The following is a 23,434-nucleotide window of genomic DNA, read 5'->3' as shown; positions in this document are numbered from 1 at the left end:
ACCCAAAAACCCATTGTGGCATAATGATTTAAACAGCACCTGGTGATCCAGTAACCAAACAGTAGTGGAAACTACAGGAATAGGTACGTAGAGGGGGAGGGTGGGAATATGCTTCCTGAGCTGCGAAGTTCTTAAAGCCATAGAACCTGGGAACAGGTAACAACGGTTGATTGTCTGGTCTTTACCACCACCAATAGTTCATCTTTCCTCTCCCTCAGATACCTCCTGATTTTGTTTGATTTTTCCTTTTCACTATGAGGTGTACACCCTCCCATAAGAACCTCAGAAATTACAAATCAAAGCAACTGGCCAGAATCACTAGCCATGGTCACTCCCTTTGCGCAGTACCAAGTCAACACAATCAGTGAGCTACGTGCATACATTCAAAGCAGTCTGCATGGGACCTCCCCATCAGCAGCAGCTTGTGAAGCATCATTAGAACAACAGTCTCAATCATCCACCTCGCAGAAAGTCTACTCAGAAGTCATCTTAGGTGCAAACAAGTCTGTGGGCAAGGCTGTATTCAGGGCCACTCTCCTTCCCCCCAAATGTGCCAAGTACCTGGCAGGCCTCTGCCCGCTTGCAGGTTAGGAACCTGGAGTTGCCAGCATCTGAGAAATGGGGACTTGCAAAGACCAGTGAGTCAGAGCCAGAGAGCTCCAGAAGAGAAGCCAATAGTGGGAGCAGGAGGAAGGAGTTTGAGGATGCAGCATGGGAGAGGAGAGCAGGGTCCTAAGCAGAAGGATGGTAAACTGACATCAGAAGCCCCGCCTAGGGACACTAGGAAGAAGCAGGATGGTGGTGATGGGGCAGAGATTGGGTGAGCAGAGGGTATCCACACCTCTATCTTTCAGAGCCTTGAAATGGATTGGCAATGGCAAAGCTGCCTCAATAAACCTAACGCAAAAGAAACCACCATCCAGTCACCATGGTGAGATGCACTCGACTGGCGAATATGATCTGCTGCATCTAATCAGACCTGATCGGTAACCGCTGCTGGGTGCTTCAATGACAAACCCCTCTCTGGCAGTGCTCCAAACTGGGGGGAAATTCTTCCTTGGGTCCCACAGGTGATCAGCTTCCAGTGTGAGGCTGGAGATGTGATTGCTCTTCTCTCATGGATAAGCAATGGGAATCACCCAGGCACCAGGGTGGGACAAATGGATGGGGAACAGGAACTTCCCCAGAACCTTCTCCCCAAACTGGGGACAAGGCTGCATTGGCTCTGTCTTCAGATAGGGAGGATGTTGGTTGACTTCCTCCCTCTTTTCCACGCAGCTGCTACTGTCACAGGTTCTCATTTCAGCCAGGAATGGGAGCAGAGACAAAGCAGAAATGCTGCCCTGGTTGTCTTTCTAACCTATTACACCCTGGATATCCAAAATCCTGACATGGCTAACTAGCTCTCTCAAAATCCCATTGAGATGATTGTTCCCAGGACACTTTGAGACCAAAGGAAAACAGAGAAATCCACAGAAACAGTCAAACCTGAAAGGTAGGCGGGCTGAACCTTCAAGTCTTCAAAGCTTCACTCTTCACCAGCACTGCACTACAGCACTAGTGAGATGCAGGAGGACACAGGATGTTTCTTACACTGTTAAGTATTTCTTCAAGAAAGAAAAAGTCTCTGGTGTTTTATGTATCTCTGCCTATTCTTTTCCAAAGCTCTGCCCAAACCAAAATCCCAGTGATGCTATAAATTGCAAGCTGTAGGAAGCATCCTTGATGGTACAACTAAGTAAACACAGGCAAGCTGGTGATTGGGAGGCCTGTCACAGAGACACATTTGCAGTCTTTTTTAGACATGATGCAGTTCCAGAATTAGCCTGCTCTCCTCTGGGAGGCCAGAGTGACTGGCACTCAGAGCCAACTGCCCAGGGGATACCAACATGAGATGCATTTTCCGCCTGGCTAAGCATCATCATAGAGCTGTGTTACAGTATCCTCTGTGGCTTTCCAATCCTATCAGCCATGTTGGGGAGGAAGCAAAAAGCCCAATCCAAAGCAAAACAAACCCCAGGTTCCCTCCTGTTGTGAGCCTGCATGATACTGTCTCCATACAGCCATTTGGGGAGAGAAATGAAGGTGTCCTCAGTTAAGAAAGAAACGAATGAAAGTTATCATAGGGATGTAGGATTTCTGTGCCACTAAGCTCAGGCTCCTGCCACTGCAGCAACCAGTACATGTAATCCCTTCCGTGATCTTTTAAATGTAGAAACTTATCCATGTTAAAGCTAGTGATACATTTGCCCTTGCTACTTCTGTTCTGCATTTCATCATGACCAGATGTAAAATTATTCTGCCTGTATCAACCTCCCCAGGAGGAGCCTGGCACTGTCTTTGGTGCCTACTACCAGAGAACTGTGAGATGCTCGACAAATGCCAGTGAACAGACCAGGCAAAACAGCATCAGTCTCCTCCTCCTGCCAGTACTCAGGCCAAGGCACACAAAGTTTAAATGACCTGCCTAGGGCTACACAGTGAATGTGTGGGAGAGCTGTGGAGAGGTGCCCCAATCACTGCAACCTTTCTGCTCCCTGTAGAGGGGTCTCTCAGATTTGACGAACCTCATGAGAACGGTTAGGTTACATGGCGGGCAAGGAGAAAGGGATTTGGTAGTAGGGGGTCTGCTACAGACCCCCACACCAAGGGGAGGAACTAGATTCGGGGCTCCTGAGGCAGCTCTCAGAGACCATAAAAACTAGGGAGGCGGTTGTCATGGGGGACCTAAACTACCCAGACATCTGCTGGGAGACGCAGACAGCAAAGTCCCACCATTCATGCAGGTTCCTATCCTGTGTACAGGACCTCCACCTGACGCAGGAGGCACATGGTCCCACCAAGGGGAATGCCTTACTGGACCTGGTATAGGCAATGGGGGATGATATGGTAGGGGACCTACAGATCAGTGGTCATCTGGGGGACAGTGATCACCAAATAATAGAATTCTTCTTAAGACATCGAGTGGGTAAGGTAACTAGTAGGGTGAAAGTGCTAGACTTTAGGGAAGCTGGTTTCAATGAACTCAGGCGATTAGTCAAGGACGCACTGCAGAGTAGGAGTTTTGAAGAGATGGGAGCCCAGGAAGGGTGGCTGTGCCTTAAGAAAATGATCCTTCGGACACAGAGGGAGATGATCCCGACGCAAGGAAAAAGAAGGAAAGGGGCCAGGAGGCTTCCTTGGCTGACCAGAGAAATCCAGGGCAGCCTACGGGCCAAAAGGGGGGCACATAAAAAGTGGAAACAGGGAGAGATTACCAAAGAGGAGTATACTTCCTCTGCTCGCGCTTGTAGGGAGGCAGTTAGACAGGCCAAAACTACCATGGAGCTGAGGATGGCATCCCAAGTTAAGGATAACAAAAAATTGTTTTTTAGATATATAGAGAGCAAAAGGAAGGCCCAGGGAGGAATAGGACCTCTACTAAATGGGCAGAAGCAATTGGTGATGGACAGGGTGGACAAGGCTGAACTCCTCAACGAGTTCTTTGCCTCAGTGTTCCTAAGTGAGAGGCAGGACAAGTCTCTCACTGGGGTTGTAGAGAGGCAACAGCAGGGCGCCAGACTACCATGCGTAGACCCTGAGATGGTGCAGAGGCACTTGGAGGAACTGGATGCCTTTAAGTCGGCAGGCCCGGATGAGCTCCATCCGAGGGTGCTGAAGGCACTGGCCGACGTCATTGCAGAGCCACTGGCGGGAATATTCGAACGCTCGTGGCACGCGGGCCAAGTCCCGGAGGACTGGAAAAGGGCCAATGTGGTCCCCATTTTCAAGAAGGGGAGGAAGGAGGACCCGGGCAACTATAGGCCAGTCAGTCTCACCTCCATCCTTGGCAAAGTCTTTGAAAAAATTACCAAGGCTCACATTTGCGAGAGCCCGGCAGGACAAATTATGCTGAGGGGAAACCAGCATGGGTTCGTAGCAGGCAGATCATGCCTGACCAATCTAGTCTCTTTTTATGACCAGGTTACAAAACGCCTGGACACAGGAGTAGGGGTGGATGTCGTATACTTAGACTTCAAGAAGGCCTTCAATACGGTATCCCACCCCATACTGGTGAACAAGTTAAGAGGCTGTGACTTGGACAACTACACAGTCCAGTGGGTGGCGAATTGGCTAGAGGGTCGCACCCAGAGAGTCATAGTGGAAGGGTTGGTATCGACCTGGAAGGGTGTGGGCAGTGGGGTCCCGCAGGGCTCGGTCCTTGGACCGATACTCTTCAATGTCTTCATCAGCAACTTGGACGAGGGAGTGAAGTGTACTCTGTCCAAGTTTGCAGATGACACAAAACTGTGGGGAGAAGTGGACACGCTGGAGGGCAGGGAACAGCTACAAGCAGACCTGGACAGGTTGGACATATGGGCAGAAAACAACAGAATGCAGTTCAACAAGGAGAAATGCAAAGTGCTGCATCTAGGAAGGAAAAATGTCCAGCATACCTACTGCCTACGAAATGACCTGCTTGGTGGCATGGAAGCGGAAAGGGATCTTGGAGTCCTAGTGGACTCCAAGATGAACATGAGTCGGCAGTGTGACGAAGCCATCAGAAAAGCTAATGGCACTTTATCGTGCATCAGCAGATGCGTGACGAATAGATCCAAGGAGGTGATACTTCCCCTCTATCGGGCGCTGGTCAGACCGCAGTTGGAGTACTGCGTGCAATTCTGGCCACTGCACTTCAAGAGGGATGTGGATAACCTGGAGAGGGTCCAGAGAAGGGCCACTCGTATGGTTAAGGGCTTGCAGGCCAAGCCCTACGAGGAGAGACTAGAGAACCTGGACCTTTTTAGCCTCCGCAAGAGAAGGTTGAGAGGCGACCTTGTGGCTGCCTGTAAGTTCATCACGGGGGCACAGAAGGGAATTGGTGAGGTTTTATTCACCAAGGTGCCCCCGGGGGTTACAAGAAATAATGGCCACAAGCTAGCAGAGAGCAGATTTAGACTAGACATTAGGAAGAACTTCTTCACAGTTAGAGTGGCCAAGGTCTGGAACGGGCTCCCAAGGGAGGTGGTGCTCCCCCCTACCCTGGGGGTCTTCAAGAGGAGGTTAGCTAGGCATCTAGGTGGGGTCATCTAGACCCAGCACTCTTTCCTGCCTATGCAGGGGGTCGGACTCGATGATCTATTGAGGTCCCTTCCGACCCTAACATCTATGAATCTATGAAAAACCTTGCACCAGAAAAACCGGCCAGCAGCCCTCCCCTTGACCGAGTGAGCCACATTTGCCACCTTCATTTTAGGTCAACAGGACCATGTACCTGTGCATTTTATCTCTTGTGAGCCTGTTGCATACATCAGTGGTGATAACTAACACTAAGGAGACTCACCTCCTTCTGAGCTTAGCAATCTGGGTTCAGTCCCACAGCCTGACCAGTAGATGCTTTCTAAAAAGTTGTTTCACAAGTGAGGGCAAACACATGCTGTCAGTTAGAGACACATCTGCACTTACTTTAAGCCAAGGCATTAGGAACTCTGCCTGACCTAAGCCCTATGGCACAGACAGACAATCAAACTCCCACACTCATAAGAGCAGCTTGCACTGGATTCATGCTTGGTTCCAGCATGAGCAGCGGCAGTTCCAAGGCTGGGGCAGCTCCACAATGAGCATCCCTGTGTCTAAGCTTTGTCTGCCACGCTTCTGCCTGTTGGCTACAGACAAAGGCTGGGGAGTGGAGGGAAAAAGGCCTGCGGAGGAGGGAAAAGTACAGATGGGGAGGGGACTGTTAAGCCAGTGAGGAGGGAAACTGCCCGTCTGAGGAGGGAGATTTTCCAAAGGGCCACAAGCTCAGAGCACTGGTTTGTTTGCTGAACGTTAAAGCAAGGAAGTTCCCTTGAGACTAGCCCTGTTTCAAAGGGGGCTGAATTCACAAGTCGCTAACAATAACACCCAGCAAAGGTAGAGGCAGACAGATGGAGTGCAGAGTTTTAATCTGGACAAGTCAGATCTAGTCCATGTGTGTTTCATCAAAAATAAAATGGCTTTACCCTCCCCAGCACCCTGGCAAGGGCAGGCAGGAGCACCAAGACTGCTCAACCGGTGACAAAACCCAGACTTGGAGAGGCAAAGTGACCTGGTTCCAAATATGCAAATAATCATGATAGAGGCAGGCACAGGGGCTTTTGCTCTCCTTCCTTCCCACGGACTAGACCAGGAGGGGAGGAAGAGTGGGAAGAAAATAACTACCATGTCTGGAACTGGCTGTGTGTGTGCACATGCATGTGAAGATGTGTTGTCTTTGTCATCATGTGTTTGTGGAGCAAGGGGCAGAGCTTTCTTGTTCAATAAGACAGGGGAACTTGTAATGTCCCCCAGACTGAGCCATGACATTCTGACTGGAGTTGTCGTTCCTCTAGAGCTCCCAGCCAATAGAAAGCCGTATGTGCTCAACACTAAACCGCCGTGAAGCATGAGCAGTAACCTCCACACTAGTTCTTGCACTAGCCTCCATGACTGCAAGCATGGCACCATGTCTGAGCCCATTTTGCTTCAATTCTCTGTAGAATCAAAGGATCAGCAGAAAGTGTAGAGGATAAGAGTTGTGCAAAAATGTTAATATCAAAGTGACAGATCCAGGCTCTAGAATGAAGAGCCAGCGCCCAGATTGCCCAGGTCACACAGTGCTTCAGGAACTCAGAAACCTGGACTACTCAGCTTGGGTCTCTGAATTATCTCATGAGGTATGGATATGTAGCCACCTGAAAGAGTCTGAGGTTCTCCAGCAAAACAGACATCAATGCTGGTTGTTTACATCCTAGGCAAGGTTTGCAATGATAGCAATTCTGCATAAAAGTGGAGAAACCTATATTTAACTATCCCCGTTTAATACAGCTTGCTCAAACAAAAATATGCCAGTGTCATAATCAGGTGAAATGCTGAACTGCAGTGAGACAATGATACCATGTGGAGTAAATCCTTGATGTTCTGGGGGACAAATTCTGCTCACAGCTACGCACACAGGGGAGGGCTTTACCCTAGAAGTAATGCTCTTGGGGCTGCAATCGAAATCCTGCTCTCAGTGAAGGTGGTATAATCTGAGCCATGTGGCCTTGCCACTTCCTTGTGTAGCTGGGGTGATGATTGACAGCAGCTCATGGGGACAGAGAAGTAATGTGATCTGAATTTCCTGTGTATTGATTCTGAGCCTGATCCTAAAATGCTGTGTAAGTTTTGTTGCCTCAGAACTATTCAGAATCACTTCCTTTACTTGTGTGCAGATAGCACAGCAAACCTTTGCTTAGGATACATTTTTCTTCCAGTGCTCAGAAAAACCTAGGAATTAAAAAACGCTTGCTCCCCTACTGAAGATAATCAGGGTCTTTTTGGCAAAGCGGATTCAGGCTGAGGCCCTGATGCTGCAATGCATGACATCCCAGTAGTTCCCTGAGCCAGCTGCAGGAAGGATCATTCACTTCTGTGGGACTCTTCATGGACACAAGGGTTTGCCCTGGCACAGCACGGAATAGGACTCTGAGGATGGCTCACTACAGTGCTACAGGGGAAACAGAGTCATCGACCACACTGGTACAAGGGCAATACAGCATGTTAGTAACTGCACAGAGCAAGCAAACAAAGAAATTAGAATTGAACTTTTTGTTCCACTCTCAAGTATCTAATTCATGGAGCCACTGCTATGGGGGCACTAGAAACAACTCCAGTCAAAATAGCTCCTCCTCCTGTCCCGCACCTGCCTTCTCAGGCTTTTGTATTTAGTGCCTTGCTCCCATTCAGAAAGCTGTTACGTATGGGACTCTAACACCGCCAGCTTTGGCTGGGTAGAAGGATGGGTGCAGTCCTGCACTGAGTGCCCAAATTTACAAGTTTCAAACTAGAACCACTGTCATCCATGGGGAAGACCCAGGCATTACATTCTATTATCGTAGGAATATAGAAAAAAAGAGCTGGAATGGACCTCACAAGGTAATCTAGTCCAGCCCCCTGCTCAAGGCAGGATCATCCCTGACTAAACCATCCCAGCCAAGTGTCTGCACAACCTGCTTTGGAAAGTTTCTAAGCACGGAGAATCTACAACATATCTAGCTAGTCTGTTCCAGTGCCTTACTACTCTTATAGTCAGAAAGTTCTTCCTACTCTCCAGCCTAAACTTCCCCTGCTATAGCTTGAGGCCATTGCTCCTAGTCCTGTCCCCTACAGCCACAGGAAAAAAGATCATTTCGATCTTCTCCATAATTACCCTTCAGGTATCTGAAGATTGTTATCAAATCCCCCTCAGTTTTTTCTTCTCCAGGCTAAATAACCCTAGTTCATTCAGCTGTTCTTCAAAGGCTTGCCTCCCAGACCCCTAATATTTTTTGTTGCCCTGCACTGGACTCCTTCCAAACTGTCCACATCTTTCTTAAAGCATGGGGCCCAAAACTGGGCACAGTACTCCAGGTGAGGCCTCACTAGTGCTGAATAGAGCAGAACTATCATTTTCCTTGATTATACATCCCAGGATGCTGTTGGGTTTTTTTGCAACAAGGGTATACTGTTGGCTCATTCAGCTTATGGTCCACCATAAGCCCCCAGTTCTTCTCTGCAATACTGCAACCAAGCCAGTCATTCCCCAGTCTGATCTGGCCACTAACCAAATGCTCCTCTGAAACAGGCACTTCCCTGGACCATTCATTTCAACCTGTTCACAAGTGACTGCTTTTTTCCCAGTCTTTGTAACAGTCACAATGCAGTACAGCTGATATGGAGGAGCCCTGCTTATTCAGAGCTGGTCACCAAACACTCACCAAGTGGTAACAGCATTTGGCCAGAGCTGATTGTGTCTGGTCTATGAGCCAGTAACTGAAAGGTTTTGTGTTCCACTTCCAGCCCCTCCGGACAGAAGCTACCCCCGTTTAACATAATTCCTTCTCCCAGAAAGTGAGCACACTCACCATGACCGACTCATTTGTGTTTCTCATCTGGAAGACGTCCATTGTGACTTCAGTGTGGTTGGAGACTTCGCTGCTCCCTGAATGACTGGATGGGGGGAGATCAAAGTAGGTGCTGTCCGGTTCCCTGAGAAAAGGAAACAAGGTATTTTCAGCACCTCAGCTCACCAACACCACCTTCATCATGCCTACCCAAGAGCTTGGGTTTCTCTGGAACCTTGGCCCCTTCCAGCCTTTCATTTTCACAAGAAAAGGCTACCTAGTCCAGCACATTTTGCTCAAACTGCCTTTTCTGATGGGCCAGCAAAACAGGTTTGCAGAGACACAGGGAACGGGGATGCAGTTTGTTACCTGGTGCCAATGGCTTAGACAGACAGGGCATTTCCTGAGATGACTTTGAGGAGCATTGTGGCAAGGATGAGAAAATGAAATGAAACTTTGTGCCTTGTGGGACCAGGGTGCAATGCTATCCCTGGATCTATGGTGGCACGGCTCCATCAGAGCTGCACCCAGGACCCATAGGTGGGGCTATGAATGAAAAAAATGTAGCCTAGGACTCTATATTCCATGGGACTGTATTGGAGGGTAGCAAGTGTCCTGGGGGGCCTGCAAGTCTCCCTGCACTTCCCTTAGGAATTCCTGGTAAGGCCTAAGGCCTTAAGGGTCTTTTGTGGAAGGTGGAGTACCGTAGATAGCACGGAGGGGAATCACAGAGCAACAAGGCTAGAAGGGACCTGAGGAAACCATCTGGTCCTGCCCCCTGCTCCAGGCAGGAATACTGACAAAACCATCCCAGGCAAGTGTGTGCTCAACCTGCGTTCAAGGTGATCTCCATGCTGCATGAGGGGGGGCAGTCTTTGGTGGAAACAGGCACATTATATACAGCCAGGCCAGCTAGAACAATCTCAAGTGGCTTATTATTACTTCCATTGACAGGACTGTCTCAACCAGTCCTGCTCTAATTTTCTGCCACTTCTAGTAGGCAGCTCTGTAGCATGTGGCATGAGCAAGAAGTTAAAAAAAGCCCCATGCACAGTTAAAGCAGACTGATCAGGCCCTATCCAACAAGTCAGAGGAGAGAGTCAGGCTCCAATTTGACTGCTTCCAGCTCAGCAGACTAGACCTTCCTTTGGCATCTCATCTTCTAGTGTCTCCTGAGCACTTCCTGGTAGCCCTCTCAGAACAGTAACACCCACATGAGCAAGAGGAAATGTGCTTGGGGTTGACCTTTGCTGAGCAAACAGGAGATCAAATTATCTCTGTGCTCCAGGATCCTCTTGCAGCATTTTGCAGTTTTTTGCATGTGCTCACTAGCAGTTTTTCAGAAGCAGCTGCTGAAGCTGGAGGCAGAACTTCAGTGCCCAGGTTTTTGCATTTGCGATCTATAGCTCTGGGGGTAGTGGGAGGTATTCCTCACACATGCTCTCATGTTTTTGGCCATGCATCAAGACAGATAGCGCAGGTAAAATGCATCTAAGCAGACATGTCTGAGCTTTTCTTTTTTTGCAAGCACAAAAGCGGCTGAAAAAGGCAGGTGAGAGAGCCCGAGTGTGCAAAACTGGGCTTGCAGTGTAAGAGATGGAGTGCAGGAATGTAAACAAATGGGCCCCTGCAAGACACAAACGGTGATCTGGTGGCCACGCCAGACAAGAAAGCTGATATTTTTAACAGTTTCTTTGCCTCTGTTTTCCTGAACAGGGACCAGGATATCCCACCTACCAGAGGTAGGGAGCACATAAAAAGTGGAAAAAGGGTGAGATCACTAAAGAGGAGCACATAAAAAGTGGAAAAAGGGTGAGATCACTAAAGAGGAGCACATAAAAAGTGGAAAAAGGGTGAGATCACTAAAGATGAATATACCTCCTCTGCTCGTGCTTGTAGGGAGGCAGTTAGGCGGGCCAAAGCTACCATGGAGCTGAGGATGGCAACCCAAGTAAAGGACAACAAGAAATTGTTTTTTAGATATATTGGGAGTAAAAAGAAGGCCCAGGGAGGAATAGGACCCCTGCTAAATGGGCAGCAGCAATTGGTGACAGATAGAGGGGACAAGGCTGAACTCCTCAACGAGTTCTTTGCCTCAGTGTTCCTAAGCGAGGGGCGCGACAAGTCTCTCACTGGGGTTGTAGAGAGGCAGCAGCAAGGCGCCAGACTTCCATGCGTAGACCCTGAGGTGGTGCAGAGTCATTTGGAAGAACTGGATGCCTTTAAGTCGGCAGGCCCGGATGGGCTCCATCCGAGGGTGCTGAAGGCACTGGCCGACGTCATTGCAGAGCCACTGGCGGGAATATTCGAATGCTCGTGGCGCACGGGCCAAGTCCCGGAGGACTGGAAAAGGGCTAACGTGGTCCCCATTTTCAAAAAGGGGAGGAAGGAGGACCCGGGCAACTATAGGCCAGTCAGTCTCACCTCCATCCTTGGTAAAGTATTTGAAAAAATTATCAAGGCTCACATTTGTGAGAGCCCGGCAGGGCAAATTATGCTGAGGGGAAACCAGCATGGGTTTGTGGCGGGCAGATCGTGCCTGACCAACCTAGTCTCTTTCTATGACCAGGTTACAAAACGCCTGGACACAGGAGGAGGGGTGGATGTCGTATACCTGGACTTCAGGAAGGCCTTCGATACGGTATCCCACCCCATACTGGTGAACAAATTAAGAGGCTGTGATGTGGATGACTGCACAGTTCGGTGGGTGGCGAATTGGCTAGAGGGTCGCACCCAAAGAGTCGTGGTAGATGGGTCGGTCTCGACCTGGAAGGGTGTGGGTAGTGGGGTCCCGCAGGGTTCGGTCCTTGGACCGATACTCTTTAATGTCTTCATCAGCGACTTGGACGTGGGAGTGAAATGTACTCTGTCCAAGTTTGCAGATGACACAAAGCTATGGGGAGACGTGGACACGCCGGAGGGCAGGGAACAGCTGCAGGCAGACCTGGATAGGCTGGACAAGTGGGCAGAAAACAACAGGATGCAGTTCAACAAGGAGAAATGCAAAGTGCTGCACCTAGGGAGGAAAAATGTCCAGCACACCTACAGCCTAGGGAATGACCTGCTGGGTGGCACGGAGGTGGAAAGGGATCTTGGAGTCCTAGTGGACTCCAAGTTGAACATGAGCCGGCAGTGTGACGAAGCCATCAGAAAAGCCAATGGCACTTTATCGTGCATCAGCAGATGCATGACAAATAGGTCCAGGGAGGTGATACTTCCCCTCTATCGGGCGCTGGTCAGACCGCAGTTGGAGTACTGCGTGCAATTCTGGGCGCTGCACTTCAAGAAGGATGCGGATAACCTGGAGAGGGTACAGCGAAGGGCAACTCGTATGGTCAAGGGCCTGCAGACCAAGCCCTACGAGGAGAGACTAGTGAAACTGGACCTTTTCAGCCTCCGCAAGAGAAGGTTGAGAGGCGACCTAGTGGCTGCCTATAAGTTCATCACGGGGGCACAGAAGGGAATTGGTGAGGATTTATTCACCAAGGCGCCCCCGGGGGTTACAAGAAACAATGGCCACAAGCTAGCAGAGAGCAGATTTAGACTGGACATTAGGAAGAACTTCTTCACAGTTCGAGTGGCCAAGGTCTGGAATGGGCTCCCAAGGGAGGTGGTGCTCTCCCCTACCCTGGGGGTCTTCAAGAGGAGGTTAGACGAGTATCTAGCTGGGGTCATTTAGACCCAACACTCTTTCCTGCTTATGCAGGGGGTCGGACTTGATGATCTATTGAGGTCCCTTCCGACCCTAACATCTATGAATCTATGAATCTATGAATCTTGGGGATAGCTCTATCAAGCCTTTAGTCAGTGCAGATGTAGTTCGGGATCTTCTGGAAGGGCTAGACATTTTTAAATCTGCAGGTCCAGATGCCCTCCACCCAGGGGTGTTGAGGGAACTGGCAGGGGTCATCGCGGAGCCTTTGGCCTGGCTGTATGAGCGTTCATGGTCATCTGGCCAGGTGCCGGGGGATTGGAAACTGGCTAATGTGGTCCCTATTTTTAAGAAGGGGAGGAAGGAGGACCCAAGTAATTATAGGCCTGTAAGCCTCACCTCGGTGCTCGGGAAGCTCTTGGAGAGGATCATGAAGGAGCACATCTGTGGAGGGCCAGCAGGGGAGATCATGCTCAGGGGCAATCAGCATGGGTTCACCAAAGACAGGTCCTGCCAGACCAACCTGATTGCCTTTTATGACCAAGTAACTAAATCCTTGGATGATGGTGTCGCTGTGGACGTAGTCTTTCTAGACTTTAAGAAGGCCTTTGACACTGTCTCTCACCTCATCCTCATCAATAAATTAAGCGACTGCGGCACTGATGCCTGCACAGTTGGATGGGTAAAAAATTGGCTGATGGGGCGCACCCAGAGAGTAGTGGTGGACGGGGTGTACTGAACCTGGTGAGATGTGAGCAGTGGGGTACCGCAGGGCTCGGTCCTCCAGCCCGCACTGTTTAACATCTTCATCAGCGACTTGGACGAGGGGGTGGAAAGCACGCTGTCCGAGTTTGCTGATGACACTAAGATGTGGGGCGAGGTGGACACACTTGAAGGGAGAGAGAGGCTGCAACTAGATTTAGACAGACTACAAAAGTGGGCAGATGAGAATAGGATGGGGTTCAACGTAGACAAATGCAGGGTGCTGCACCTTGGGAGAAGGAATCCACAGCATACATACAGGCTGGGGAATTCCCCTCTTGAAAGCACAGAGGCGGAAAGGGATCTCGGAGTTATTATTGACTCCAAGATGAACATGAGCCGCCAATGCCAGACTGCAGCCAGCAAGGCCAGCCATACCTTGTCATGCATCCAAAGTTGCATCTCAAGCCAGTCCAGAGAGGTAAGACTCCCCCTCTATGCGACTTTGGTCAGGCCGCAGTCGTAGTACTGCATCCAGTATTGGGCGCCGCAATTCAAAAGGGATGTGGCCAGCCTGGAGAGGGTTCAGAGGAGGGCCACCCACTTGGTGAGACGGCAGCAGGACAGGCCCTACAAGGAGAGACTGAAGGACCTGATCCTGTTCAGCCTCAGCAAGAGGAGGCTGAGGGGGAACCTGGTGGCTGCCTACAAGCTCATCAAGGGGGATCAACAGCAAATAGGTAGAGCTCTTTTCTCTCCAGCACCACCTGGGGTGATGAGGAACAATGGTCATAAACTGATAGAGAATAGGTTTAGGTTAGAGATCAGAAGGCAATATTTTAGTTAGGGTGGCCAAAATCTGGAACCAACTTCCCAGGGAAGTGGTCCTCGCCCCTACCTTGGGCAAATTCAAGAGGAGGTTGGACGATCACCTGTCTGGGGTCTTGTGAACCCAGCATTCATTCCTGCCTGTGGCAGGGGGTCAGGCTAGATTATCTGTTCAGGTCCCTCCTGACCCTAGATACTATGAAACGGGTTTTCCCAAACCCTACTCAGTGAAAGGAGTTACTATCCTGCAACAATCAGGAGATGATTCTTCTTTCCCCAGAAGGAGTTCTTAGTACAGATGGTCAAGTAACACTTACAGTGTGCTCCAGAGATGTTCAAATGTTGTTCCTTCGTCAGCTGGGGAAGCCTGGGACATTTTCGTGACAGGGGAGTCTGACAAAGGATAAATTGCTCTAGGACCAAAAGAAAAACAGTCTTATTAGCCACAGTGCTCCTGGTCAGGAGATTTATATGGTGTATTTGTACAGCACCTTCCATCCAGCAGGTTCTCTTTGCAGCCTGCACAATCAGGAATCTGCTCTGTGTGTGCAAGAGGATAGGATCTGCTGGGCCCTCTCTCTTTCTGTTTCTTGGAAATGCACTCATGTGCAGCAAACTCAGAAACAGCTAAACTCAGCTGGCAACACAGCAAATTGAAAGCCCCATATTACATCACTGCTTCACATTCAGCCAAATAAAGTACAATACCTGGTTGCAGCAAATCTTCCCTGCTGTTTCCTGCCTGTTTCACTGGGGCAAAGGCACCTGGTAAGGTGCAGCCCTTTTGGGAGGCCTGGGAAACTCAGGCTTGACCCCCTAGGGGCAGTGCACTGGGAACCAGAGCTCCCAAGGATTTATTATATTGAAATGTTGCCACTTCCCCTCCAGGTAGCTGCATCACCTAGTCTCCAATCTGGCAGCACCTAGGCCTTAGAGGTCATCAGCGTGTGAAAGAGAATTAGCAGTGGCAGTGTTTGCATTGGTTTGGCATGGCCAACTCCTACAAGCCTGGACCTGCCCAACATGGATCGCCAGGAGAATGGTTTGTGAGAGAAGAAGGGAGACACAATCTGCTGCTCCCTCCTATCCCTGTGGTCCTTATTCAGCAAGCTTGTGTGCAGCTCCCAGGAGGTTTCTGAATGGAGGGTTTCACTATAGTAGTGCCGGCACGTGTCTCACAGCAGCCCTGACACAAGGACGGTGCTTTGTTGTGGTTTAGCAGTAAAATCAAGGCAGCAAGCCTCGCTTACCACCCTGGTAGCTTCTAAGGGGGGAACCCAGGCCTCACCCACTTGAGGGCTTCTAGGGCAGCTAGCTAGAGTCCAGAGAAGCTTGCCCAGAAAGGAAAAGGCTGCAGTCATCTTTGTGCTACAGCACAGAAAGCCCAGACTCCAGATCCCAGCCTGCAGCATTCCACCTCCACCAGGCTAGAAACCATGCGCTCTTTGTATTCTCTGTGGGGTTGTAAAGCAGAGACAGAGAGGACAATCCCACTCCTCTGTGCCTGCCCCCAAAGTCCAAGAGCAAAACCCAACCTCCTGCTTTTAATTAAAATGTATCACCCCAGTTGGTATTTTGTGATCCTGTGTAATTTCATTTCAAAGAACCATGACAGAGGAGCTGGGGATTCCAGAGGAAAGGCAGGTGCCGCTTGGGTTTAGATCAGGGGTAAGTGCTTGGCATGTGCACCTTGGGGCAGATAGTGGGGAAGGGGCCAAGGCTTCACTGCCACAACAAGGATCGAGCCCCTCATAGCTCCCCTGCCATCTGGCCCTGTGCACTAATATCTTACAAGTTGAGGCTGCGGGTATTTTTGGCACTCTGCTCAAAAATGTTGCCATCCCCTGGTTTAGATCTGCAGCTGGTAGAAATAAACACGGTGTCAGTGATAGTGAAGATAGACTGATTTGCAGACCTATATCATCACCGTGTAATTGGGGCTCTTTGGTGAAGTTAAATGGCAAGGGCCCAAAACCAGAATGGAAAGACCCAAGTCTCAGTCTTCTTCATTAAATTATCCAGGTATTTAAAATGAATGCTGCTCATGCCAGTTGCATGGCAGGGCCAGATCCCAAATAAATACAGGATTTGTATCTCTTGAGACAGGCTGTGCTTTGCTATGAAACCAACTGTGCAATCAGCAATATCTTGGTTATTTTTAAGTATAACACATGGCAGAAGAACCAGAATAGAAAGGAACAGCATAGGCCATTACCAGCAATGACAAGGAGAGCCTGAATCGTCTGTACAAGCCAGTTTTACTTCTAGCATGAGAAGCCAACAAACAACCTCAGAGTTCTGTGCAAATGGTTGAGCAAAATATGTTTTGTTGTGTTGAAAGTGATAAAAAAGAAGTTACAATAATTTACACCCAAGAGCTCTGGGAAGCATTTATATTAGAGATGCCATGCACTGGGGAGCTAATCAGTAGCCCAAAATTAATGCCATGAGTTACCATCTGCCTAGCCCATTGGCCAGCCATTGATCAGGAAATACAGCAAGGCCACAGTACAGTTCCCAGTGAACTCATGAAAACTGATCCTAACTGGCTGCCTCATTGGCAGTCTCCACAAAGCAACAAGACTAGGGACAGACATTACACATAAACTGGTTTAAGTGATCAGAAACTGGTTTAAGCCTGTAACAGAACAGATGTTCATAATGCACATAAATCAGTTTGAAAATGGCTAAAACCAGTTTGAGATAAACCTGGTTGAATGTAGTATCAGACTTAACTGATTTGGCTCAAACTGGTTTATGCAATGTCTGTCCCAGACCCCTCGCTGATTTAAGATAAACTAGACTCCCCCAGCATCCTGGCATGCTCTCTGAGTTGGGCAGGGCCCTCTGCTCCACAGCAGGGCTGGCCCCTCCCCTCTGCTCCCTGATTAGAGCTCTGCAGAGACTGCAGGTACAGCAGGGTCTGCCTAGCTTCCCCCTGCCCTACACCCCACTCCTTGTTGCTTGCTGGACAAGCAGGGATCCTCCCCTCCCTCTCGTCTCCCACAGCACAGACCCCAGCCCCAAGGACCCCAGGCATATGGTTTGCTAGCTAATGATGAGAGGTGTCTGCATGTGTCTCCAGTTTCACTGGGACAGGCAGACAGAACAGTGACCACTTAGGGCGTTTTGGAGCTAATCAACAGGTCAACTATTAAGAGGTTTAAGAAGAGTTTGAATTAATGGAGAGAGGCTATTGTTTTGCTGCTGATGTGATAACACTGTTTTTGGCTCCTTGCTGGCTTGCTTGCCTGTCAGTTTGCTGCAGACTGTATAAAGAAGCAGGGAGAGGGAGATTGAAAAGCTCTGTATCATCAACAGATGCATGCACTGGATTCTCCCCCGCTTGCCTCAGAGCGCTAGCAGGGGGCTGAGGTCTGGCAACACTCCTGCCCCTTGAGCAGCCAGCGGGGAAAAGCCTGGGATGGTGCAGGCAGGGTGGGGGGTTACACCCCTCCCTAATCAGAACATCCTACCAGGGCCTGGCCACTCCCACCCCTCTCAGCTCAGTGCTATGGAAGGGAAAGGAAGGCACACCCTGGCTTCTAGCCTGAGCCACTGTAGGCATGTGCTTGAATTTCCTCAGTCCAGAGAGAATGTCTATCCAGTTACAAACCGGTTCAGCTGAGCCAGGTTAGACTAGCCTGCAAAGATTGACTCAATTCAAGCTCAGGCTTTTTGAATGTCTGTCCATAGCCCCAATGTCTGAACGAGCCACAAAAATTCAAGGCCTGGCCAACAGCCCACTGAAGTGAATGGAAAGACTTGTTGATCCCTCTGGATCAGAGTACCTGACTGCCTTACCTATTTGTGCTCCAGATCAGGGTTCAGGCTCAGTCAGACAGGTGGGATTTTTCTCCCTCTGCCCAGGCCATCCCTGATGGTCAGAGGAAGAAACTGTCTATCTTCTGGGCTGCCAGTTTGTCTCCCTTCATCAGCACAGACTCAACTTCCGGTTTAAAAAAGAAAAAGAACAGAAAAGCAGCAGGCCATCCATCCGGCAGCCCATGAGCTGCCGGGAGTTTATCACGTGGCCTGTATTTCTGGGGATGACATCATGGGTCAGAGTGCTTATAAATATACAGATACTTTGGAAGAGATAGGGGTGCACTTAGGTGCCTGCCCATTTCTAATGAACTCTAGACTAACACATCAGGAGTTTATAATAAACCAGAGCAAAGTGCCCACCACGGCTGCAGGGAAGAATCAGAATTCGTGGTAGAGGAGAAACTTTTATTAAACCAACTAGATTTTTGCGAAAAAAAATCCTTTAATTGCAAAATTTTGGGCACAAAAACTTGTGCCTAAAAGCTTGCAATTAAAAAAACGTTTGTGCTTGAGTTTTTGTGCTCGAAAGCTTAAAATTAAAGACATTTTTTTTTTGAAAAATTAGTTGGTCTAATAAAAGATATCACCTGTACCACGAGTTCTGATTCCTTTTGCCTCTAGACCAATATGACTACAACCTGGATACCTGACACTGTGGCTGCAGGCAACTCTCTTGCCCACAGGGTAGTCGGTGGACAATGACTCCTTGCAGTGACTACAAGCCTCATCTCCTGGCTACCCCTTTCAGATAAAAATTAGTTAGAGCTGGAAATATCATTCATAAGCATATGCACTGGATAGTATGGGTATCCCAGTCTGTGTATTTATAAAATACTCACTGGAGTAGCTTATAAATACCAGGGATAGGGTGCACTTGGGTGCCAGCCCACTTCTAATGAACTCTAGACTCCCATATCAGGAGTTTATAATAAATCTCAGCAAAGTGCCCAATGCAGCTGCAGGTAGGAATCAGAACCCATGGTAGAGGAGAAATCCTTTATTAGACCAATTTCGATTTTTGCAAAAAAAAAAAAAAAAAAAAAAAAAAAAAAAAAAAAAAATCCTTTAATTGCAAGCTTTTGGGCACAAAAACTTCTGCCCAAAAGCTTGCATTAAAGAAATCTTTGTGCTTGAGTTTTTGTGCTCAAAAGCCTGCAATTAAAGAAATGTTTGTGCTTGTGTTTTTGTGCCCAAAAGCTTGCAATTAAAGACTTTTTTTTTTTTTTAATCTAGTTGGTCTAATAGAAGATACCACCTCTACCACGAATTCCTTTTGCCTCTAGACCAATACGACTACAGCCTGGATACCTGACACTGTGGCTGCAGGCAGCTCTCTCGCCCATGGGGTAGTCGGTGGACAATGATTCCTTGCAGTGACTATAAGCCTCATCTCCTGGCTACTCCTTTCAGATAAAAACCAGTTAGAGCTGGGAATATCATTCATAAGCACACTCACTGGATAGTATGGGGTAGTTTCCTCACAAGTGATTAACAACAACAACAATAATATACACCAGATCCTGCTGCAAATGTTCTTGAATCCCATTCCCTTTTCAAACCCATACTGATGTTCATGGACAACTTTTGCACTGTTGGTGCCTTCCTGAAATCAAAGTATCGTAAGGAATATAACATAACGAGCCAGCACCTTACATCACTACCCTTAGAATCTGTACTCTGTCATTACGACAGGGATTGTGAGCAGGACTTCACACTTCTGGGTTCGGAGGTAAACCAGAGGATTCCAGTTTACATTTCCCCTTAGGCTACATAACCTATAGCACCTATGACTAGGACAGTTGCCGTATGAGTATAGTAAGCCTTGCACCATTAGAGAATAAAGATCATCATTTTGAAAACTAGCCTTGCAGTCATGAAACCCAATAAGCACGTATGTATGTATGTTTACTCACAAATATTATCAAGGATAACTGCACATCCTAGTGCTCCTGCAATTGTAATGTTAATGTGGTAATGCAAGCAAACATCCCTAGGTATCAGAGGTATTCGATTATTACTGACCTTAACTAGCAGGACCAGAATTTGCTGTGCACTATTAAAGGCTGTTTGATGGCATTACTGAAACATTTCTAGAAAGCACTTTTAAATTTTCACCATTTGTAGCACTCGATCTTGAACACCTCTCACCCAGAGACCACGAAGGCTTTGCAAATACTAATTTAGCTTCATTAACACTCCCTAAAGAAGGTCAGTTTTATTGTACTGAACATGCAAGTGGGTTAACTATGACACCCAGGAAGATAAATGCCTCCCCTAAATTAACAATACAACTTTCCAGTAAAGTCAGAGTCCAAATGAGGTGAGTCTCATTTGTCTAGGTAGTTACACTGGCCCTTGCCCCCCCACACACACTCGTCCTTTCCAAGCACTAGCTCCGAGAGTAGCTGGGCAATCCTCAGCAGTGTCACACGATGGTGCACTGAAGGTGTCCCTTCACTGAAGATATTCCCCTTACTAGTTCTGTCCTGGATCCCTTTGGATCCAGCACGTTGCAATTTGAGTACCAGGCCTCCACATTGCCCGCCAGAATGAGCGACTCCCCACAGAAATGGGCGCGCGTGCGCTCGGTTTTTGGCGGGGCCTGGCACAAGTCCAGCCGCAGAGAGCCTTAAGAGCCTGCGTGGCTTTATAGCTGTTCATTTGGAGCCAGGGTAAATCCGGGGGGACCTGGTCACATTCACAAACCGAGGCAGAGGTTCAAAGAGCGCTAGCCTTATTGCTGTGCCCTTTTTGTAGATCCAGCTCCCAGAAGCCCATCAGCAGGGAGGCAGCATTTTCTGCAGCCACAAGGCTGCAGCCATCTTGGACTCGTGCTGCCTTACAGTGCATGGAGCCATGCTGCATAATCACCCGGCCTCCCTGACTTTCCTTTTTCCCCTCAGACACTGCATCCAGCTTCTCTCCACTTCCTAATGCCTCCCCATCAAAGACAGGGTCCAGGTCGCCTCTCCCCTGCCTTCAGCAAGGGTCCCCTCTTCTATCAGCTAAGGATTGTCACCTACTATTTAGAGCCGAAAAACTTCCTGCTTTCGTGGTCTCAAAATACAGAATCTGGAAGCAGCAGCGTCCGAACGGAGCAGTCTTTTGTTCTGAGTATATCCTTATGGCTCAGGGACTCCTCTGACCGTCCCCTTTCATGTTAGTTTTGCCCTGAGTCATCTGGAGAGTCAACGGCTGAAAATATGACTGATAAACTATCACGTAATGTAAAATGAAAGCAACCCCGGACATCCTCACACAACTAAATTGCTGGTACCCATTTCCACGACATTTGTGCCTCGTCTGTGGGACAGAATATCCACAGAGGAGTTTCTGGGTGAGTTTGTCAGAGCAACAGAGGGCTGGTTTGCCACCAGTTTAGCCACAAAGGAATCGGTTTGCTAAAATCTCATTCTCTCCTCCCCCTTCCCAACCTCCATATACAAAAGAGAAAGAAACTTGTAGAAGAAAAGAACTGGGGCTGCAGCTTTCAGGGAAGCCTTACCCCAGCTCCATGCTGCTGGTCTTGGTCCAAGGGGGTTTAGCAATTTCAGGAACAAGCTGCACGTTTTCTTTCAGCAGAGAGAGCTACCAGCAGCACCCGGTGCCTTGTGGTCATGATGGGTGACACCAGCCCTAACCATGTGGGTGGACTCATTTTGAAAAGAAAAAAAAACAAATCTGAAGATTTTAAGGGCGTTTTCTGGAGTTCCCTGTGTCTTTCAAAAGCTTGATCAGCGAATCCAAAGCCAGGTTTGTTGTGCCTCTTGACAGCTCAGGGCTCCCATTGCAACCTGTATAGTGCAAAGAAGTGCTTGGTCTGTTAATATTATTGACACACTTGTCCACTGATTCTTGCACTTGCTGTGAAGGCATCTGCAGAGAGCCTGTGATTGAATAGTGACAATAATACCTGGATGGCCTGGAATGAAAGATTTTAGAAACCAGGATTTGCTTTATGAATAATAGCATCACCAGAAGCCTGCAGCTCTATTAATGGCAGTATACCACATCTTTAAATGAAGCATAACAAGGAACAATCAAAATTAAGATCAGAAGTATTTAGGCTGGGGAAGGAAATGTCTGTACAAACAAGATTTTAAAATGTCCTGGGAAGAGAAAAGAATCCCAATGGAAATAAGAGACCCCACTGCAGGAGCTAGTTAAAAGTGGACTGGGAAGGACCTTAAGAGGATAATCCTCTGTTGTCAGAGAGGGGTAGACTAGACAGGTCCAATGGGTATAAAGTTATAGCACAGAGAAGAGGGGTAGAAGTGACTAACCCCAGGCTCAACGTACTGTCAGGGACAGAGCCAGGAAGAGAAGCTACTTATCCAGATCCCCAGTCCTCATCTCTGGGTCACCCTGCATCTGAGACCACCCAGCAAGGGGGATGGGTACATTCCTGGCAGGGTATGAACATGCACCTGTACTATGGGGCACTTGACAGACTTTGCCTGAGGCTGGGTTGCAGTGGAGTGGGTATGGTTAGTGCTCATTGACAATAGGCATCTCAATGTCTGTATATCTCCTTTACGCTTTCATTGGAACCAAGCCTTTAGATTCACTCATCAGCACTCTCGGGTGTTTAGTGTCAAAAGGGAAACCACGCTGCTGATTAGAAGCTACTGAGATTTTCACACCTAAATCACTGGCTTGAATCCCCCTACCTGGGCAGCAATGGTCAAAGGCTGCAACTGTCTGAGGGCTGGTAGGTGGCCTGTCTTCTCCATCCCTGCCCAGGTAGCAATTACACCAGGAAAATTGCTGTGCCACCTACTCCTTCTTGACAATGGCAAAAGGTTCACTCTCCAGGTCCTCTTGACAAGGACTGGAGAAAGTTAAACTCTTGCTTCACTCTGCAAGGTGAACCCTACAAGGCAAAACTCAGGTTCACTTGCAGGGGAAGCCCAGGCTGTGCCAGCTCTCTGCCTGCAGTAAGGACTTTGGTCAGCCCTGAACCAAAGTCACTTGCCCAGTGAAGGATTATGTCCCTCAAGGAGACTAGTGTTTGGATGTACCATAGTGGGAAATTTTCTGCAGCTGAGACCACTTTGGCTAAAGCCCCGGTCTGGAGATCCCTGAATTTCAGAGAAATTTGACCCCGGAGCTCAACTGTGCTTCTTAAGACCCAGCTCCACAGACTGAAGCCCCTGCTTGGGGAATATCGCAGTGAGAGATCCCCTTTCTACTGCACATCTTTGCACCCTCCACGTCACAATGAAAGTGAAAAGTTTTTTCTAGGCATGTAACTCACTTGAACGCCCTTAAGTGACTACAGGCTGAGTGTGGCTGACAAACGGATACTACATACTGCAGCCTCTCCTCTGAGCACTGTGCTGGTTGGGAGATCTTCTGCCAACAAAGGCACACAACGGGTTTGCTTCAGGCACTAAGGAAGGAAAAGAACTGAGCGTTCACCTCCTGGTTCTTGAGCTGCTGCAGCCCAATGCCACTATGGTTTTGCTGAAGTTTTCATTCAACATGGAGGCTGCCTCACTATAACCCCATTCTCAAACTAATCTTCCCTCCCACTGACCGCAGCTTTTTCTGCTGTCCTTCC

General features: G+C 48.6%; 1 protein-coding gene across 7 annotated transcripts in view; it reads right to left on the bottom strand.

Moving 5' to 3' along the window:
* The window catches only part of TP73 (tumor protein p73), a 76,334-nt gene that overhangs the window by 44,495 nt on the left and 8,405 nt on the right, over nucleotides 1-23,434 (bottom strand). For 6 of the 7 annotated variants that reach the window (XM_019493927.2, XM_019493929.2, XM_019493931.2 and 3 more), the window contains exons 2-3: nucleotides 14,361-14,456; nucleotides 8,883-9,006 (exon numbers count right to left, since the gene is read on the bottom strand). In XM_019493927.2, the coding sequence (XP_019349472.1) occupies nucleotides 8,883-9,006; nucleotides 14,361-14,456 (220 nt within the window). Of the gene's footprint in view, nucleotides 1-8,882; nucleotides 9,007-14,360; nucleotides 14,457-21,376; nucleotides 21,666-23,434 lie in introns of those variants that run through there. The other variant, XM_059716829.1, reaches the window with a different exon arrangement.

This window comes from Alligator mississippiensis, chromosome 13 (assembly GCF_030867095.1).
Source record: "Alligator mississippiensis isolate rAllMis1 chromosome 13, rAllMis1, whole genome shotgun sequence".
NCBI lineage: Eukaryota > Metazoa > Chordata > Crocodylia > Alligatoridae > Alligator > Alligator mississippiensis.
The sequence above is the reverse complement of the archived record's forward strand: the minus strand, read 5'-3'. Positions and strand labels throughout refer to the sequence as shown.